The 3070-nt window shown below is 49.6% G+C and overlaps 1 protein-coding gene across 1 annotated transcript; it reads left to right on the forward strand.

Moving 5' to 3' along the window:
* The first annotated feature begins 2129 nt into the window (after positions 1-2129).
* On the forward strand, positions 2130-2463 carry smim36 (small integral membrane protein 36). Its single transcript, XM_072456793.1, has one exon. It carries the CDS (start codon positions 2134-2136, stop codon positions 2461-2463), a length of 330 nt encoding a protein of 109 aa, XP_072312894.1. The 5' UTR covers positions 2130-2133.
* Positions 2464-3070: the final 607 nt, after the last annotated feature.

The following is a 3070-nucleotide window of genomic DNA, read 5'->3' on the forward strand; positions in this document are numbered from 1 at the left end:
GTATTGTGTGTACTTGTACTGTGTGTACTGTGTGTAATTGTACTGTGTGTACTTGTACTGTGTGTACTGTGTGTATTGTGTGTACTTGTACTGTGTGTAATTGTACTGTGTGTACTATGTGTACTGTGTGTATTGTGTGTACTTGTACTGTGTGTACTGTGTGTAATTGTACTGTGTGTACTTGTACTGTGTGCACTGTGTGTACTTGTACTGTGTGTACTGTGTGTACTTGTACGGTGTGTACTGTGTGTACTTTTACTCTGTGTACTGTGTGTACTGTGTGTACTTGTATTGTGTGTACTGTGTGTACTGTGTGTACTGTGTGTACTTGTATTGTGTGTACTGTGTGTACTGTGAGTACTTGTACTGTGTGTACTGTGTGTACTTGTACTGTGTGTACTGTGTGTACTGTGTGTACTGTGTGTACTTGTATTGTGTGTACTGTGTGTACTGTGTGTACTTGTATTGTGTGTACTGTGTGTACTGTGAGTACTTGTACTGTGTGTACTGTGTGTACTTGTACTGTGTGTACTGTGTGTACTGTGTGTACTGTGTGTACTTGTATTGTGTGTACTGTGTGTACTGTGTGTACTGTGTGTACTTGTATTGTGTGTACTGTGTGTACTGTGTGTACTTGTATTGTGTGTACTGTGTGTACTGTGTGTACTTGTATTGTGTGTACTGTGTGTATTGTGTGTACTGTGTGTATTGTGTGTACTGTGTGTATTGTGTGTACTGTGTGTACTGTGTGTACTGTGTGTACTGTGTGTACTTGTATTGTGTGTACTGTGTGTACTGTGTGTACTGTGTGTACTTGTATTGTGTGTACTGTGTGTACTTGTACTGTGTGTACTTGTACTGTGTGTACTGTGTGTACTGTGTGTACTTGTACTGTGTGTACTGTGTGTACTGTGTGTACTGTGTGTACTGTGTGTACTTGTACTGTGTGTACTGTGTGTACTGTGTGTACTGTGTGTACTTGTATTGTGTGTACTGTGTGTACTTGTACTGTGTGTACTTGTACTGTGTGTACTGTGTGTACTGTGTGTACTGTGTGTACTTGTACTGTGTGTACTGTGTGTACTGTGTGTACTGTGTGTACTTGTACTGTGGTATTAGAGGCTTTAGTCCGTCATCAGCTGATGAAGCTCCAGATGTCGTGTTTGTGGCGTTTGACGCTCGTCTTTTCTGCAGCTCGGGATTTTCTCTCGTCGGTAAGAAATATTTATATTTATGTCGTTTATTTCACACTTTTTATAAAAAGACAGAATTACTTTTGTTTATTTGTGTTTATTTGTGTTTATTTGTGTTTATTTGTGTTTATTTGTGTTTATTTGTGTTTATTTGTGTTTATTTGTTTGTTCTAAACTGAAGCAGACTGTGTTTCTGTTGTTTTCTTTAAATCTGTGTATTTTATGTCTCAGTGTCCCCTGTCCTTAGACACATGTCCCAGCATTCCGTGTCCTTAGACACATGTCCCAGCATTCCGTGTCCTTAGACACATGTTCCAGTGTCTCGTGTCCTTGGACACATGTCCCAGCATCCCGTGTACTTAGACACATGTTCCAGCATCCTGTGTCCTTAGACACATGTCCCGGCATCCTGTGTCCTTAGACACATGTCCCAGCATCCCATGTCCTTGGACACATGTCCCAGCATCCCGTGTACTTCGACACATGTCCCAGCGTCCCGTGTCCTTAGACACATGTCCCAGCATCCCATGTCCTTGGACACATGTCCCAGCATCCCGTGTACTTCGACACATGTCCCAGCGTCCCGTGTCCTTAGACACATGTCCCAATATCCCCTGTCCTGACACACATGTCCCCTGTCCTTAGACACATGTCCCAGCGTCACGTGTCCTTAGACACATGTCCCAACATCGCCTGTCCTTAGACACATGTCCCAATATCCCCTGTCCTGAGACACATGTCCCCTGTCCTTAGACACATGTCCCAGCATCCCGTTTCCTTAGACACATGTCCCCTGTCCTTAGACACATGTCCCCTGTCCTTAGACACATGTCCCAACATCGCCTGTCCTTAGACACATGTCCCAATATCCCGTGTCCTTTGACACATGTCCCAGCATGTGATGTTCTTCATGTCCCTCAGAGCGTGTGATGTCCTCACGATGGGGTTCATGGAGCTGTATCTGGAGATTGACCCCGTGACCTTGAACCTGATCATCCTGGTGGCGTCGTACGTGATCCTGCTGCTCGTCTTCCTCATCTCCTGCATCTTGTACGACTGTCGAGGCAAAGACCCCACCAAAGAGTATATGCAGGAGGCCCCGCCCACCGCCGCTGCCCCGCCCACTGCCACCGCCGCCGCCGCTGCCCCGCCCACCGCCACCCCACAGTCGCCCATACGTCTGCTCGTCATGCAGAACTCCCCCGCCGCCGCCGAGAGGGGGAGGAGCGAGGGGGAGGAGCGAGGGGAGAAGAGGAGCACGCTGGTGTGAAGAAGAAGAGTGAGGGAGGAGCAAGGGGAGGAGCAAGGGGAGGAGCAAGGGGGAGCGAGGGGAGGAGCAAGGGGAGGAGCAAGGGGAGGAGCAAGGGGGACAAACAGAAGAAGGTGAGTTGTCACTCAACTCGATCGGGAAACTCAAGTTTAACACGGTTTGACAGGGGAGGTGACAGGGGAGGTGACAGGGGGAGGTGACAGGGGAGGTGACAGGGGAGGTGACAGGGGGAGGTGACAGGGGAGGTGACAGGGGAGGTGACAGGGGGAGGTGACAGGGGAGGTGACAGGGGAGGTGACAGGGGAGGTGACAGGGGAGGTGACAGGGGGAGGTGACAGGGGAGGTGACAGGGGAGGTGACAGGGGAGGTGACAGGGGGAGGTGACAGGGGAGGTGACAGGGGAGGTGACAGGGGGAGGTGACAGGGGAGGTGACAGGGGAGGTGACAGGGGAGGTGACAGGGGAGGTGACAGGGGAGGTGACGGTGCAGTCAGTGGTCTGAGTGTGTCCGGTTTGGGGACCACAAGATCTCACCTCTGCTGAGGGTGGTGTGGTCATGGTGATGAGGGTGGTGTCGTCATGGTGATGAGGGTGGTGTCGTCATGGTG

This window comes from Eucyclogobius newberryi, unplaced genomic scaffold (assembly GCF_026437365.1).
Source record: "Eucyclogobius newberryi isolate DKJ021-1_F unplaced genomic scaffold, fEucNew1.0.hap1 SCAF_20, whole genome shotgun sequence".
In the NCBI taxonomy this organism is placed as follows: domain Eukaryota; kingdom Metazoa; phylum Chordata; class Actinopteri; order Gobiiformes; family Gobiidae; genus Eucyclogobius; species Eucyclogobius newberryi.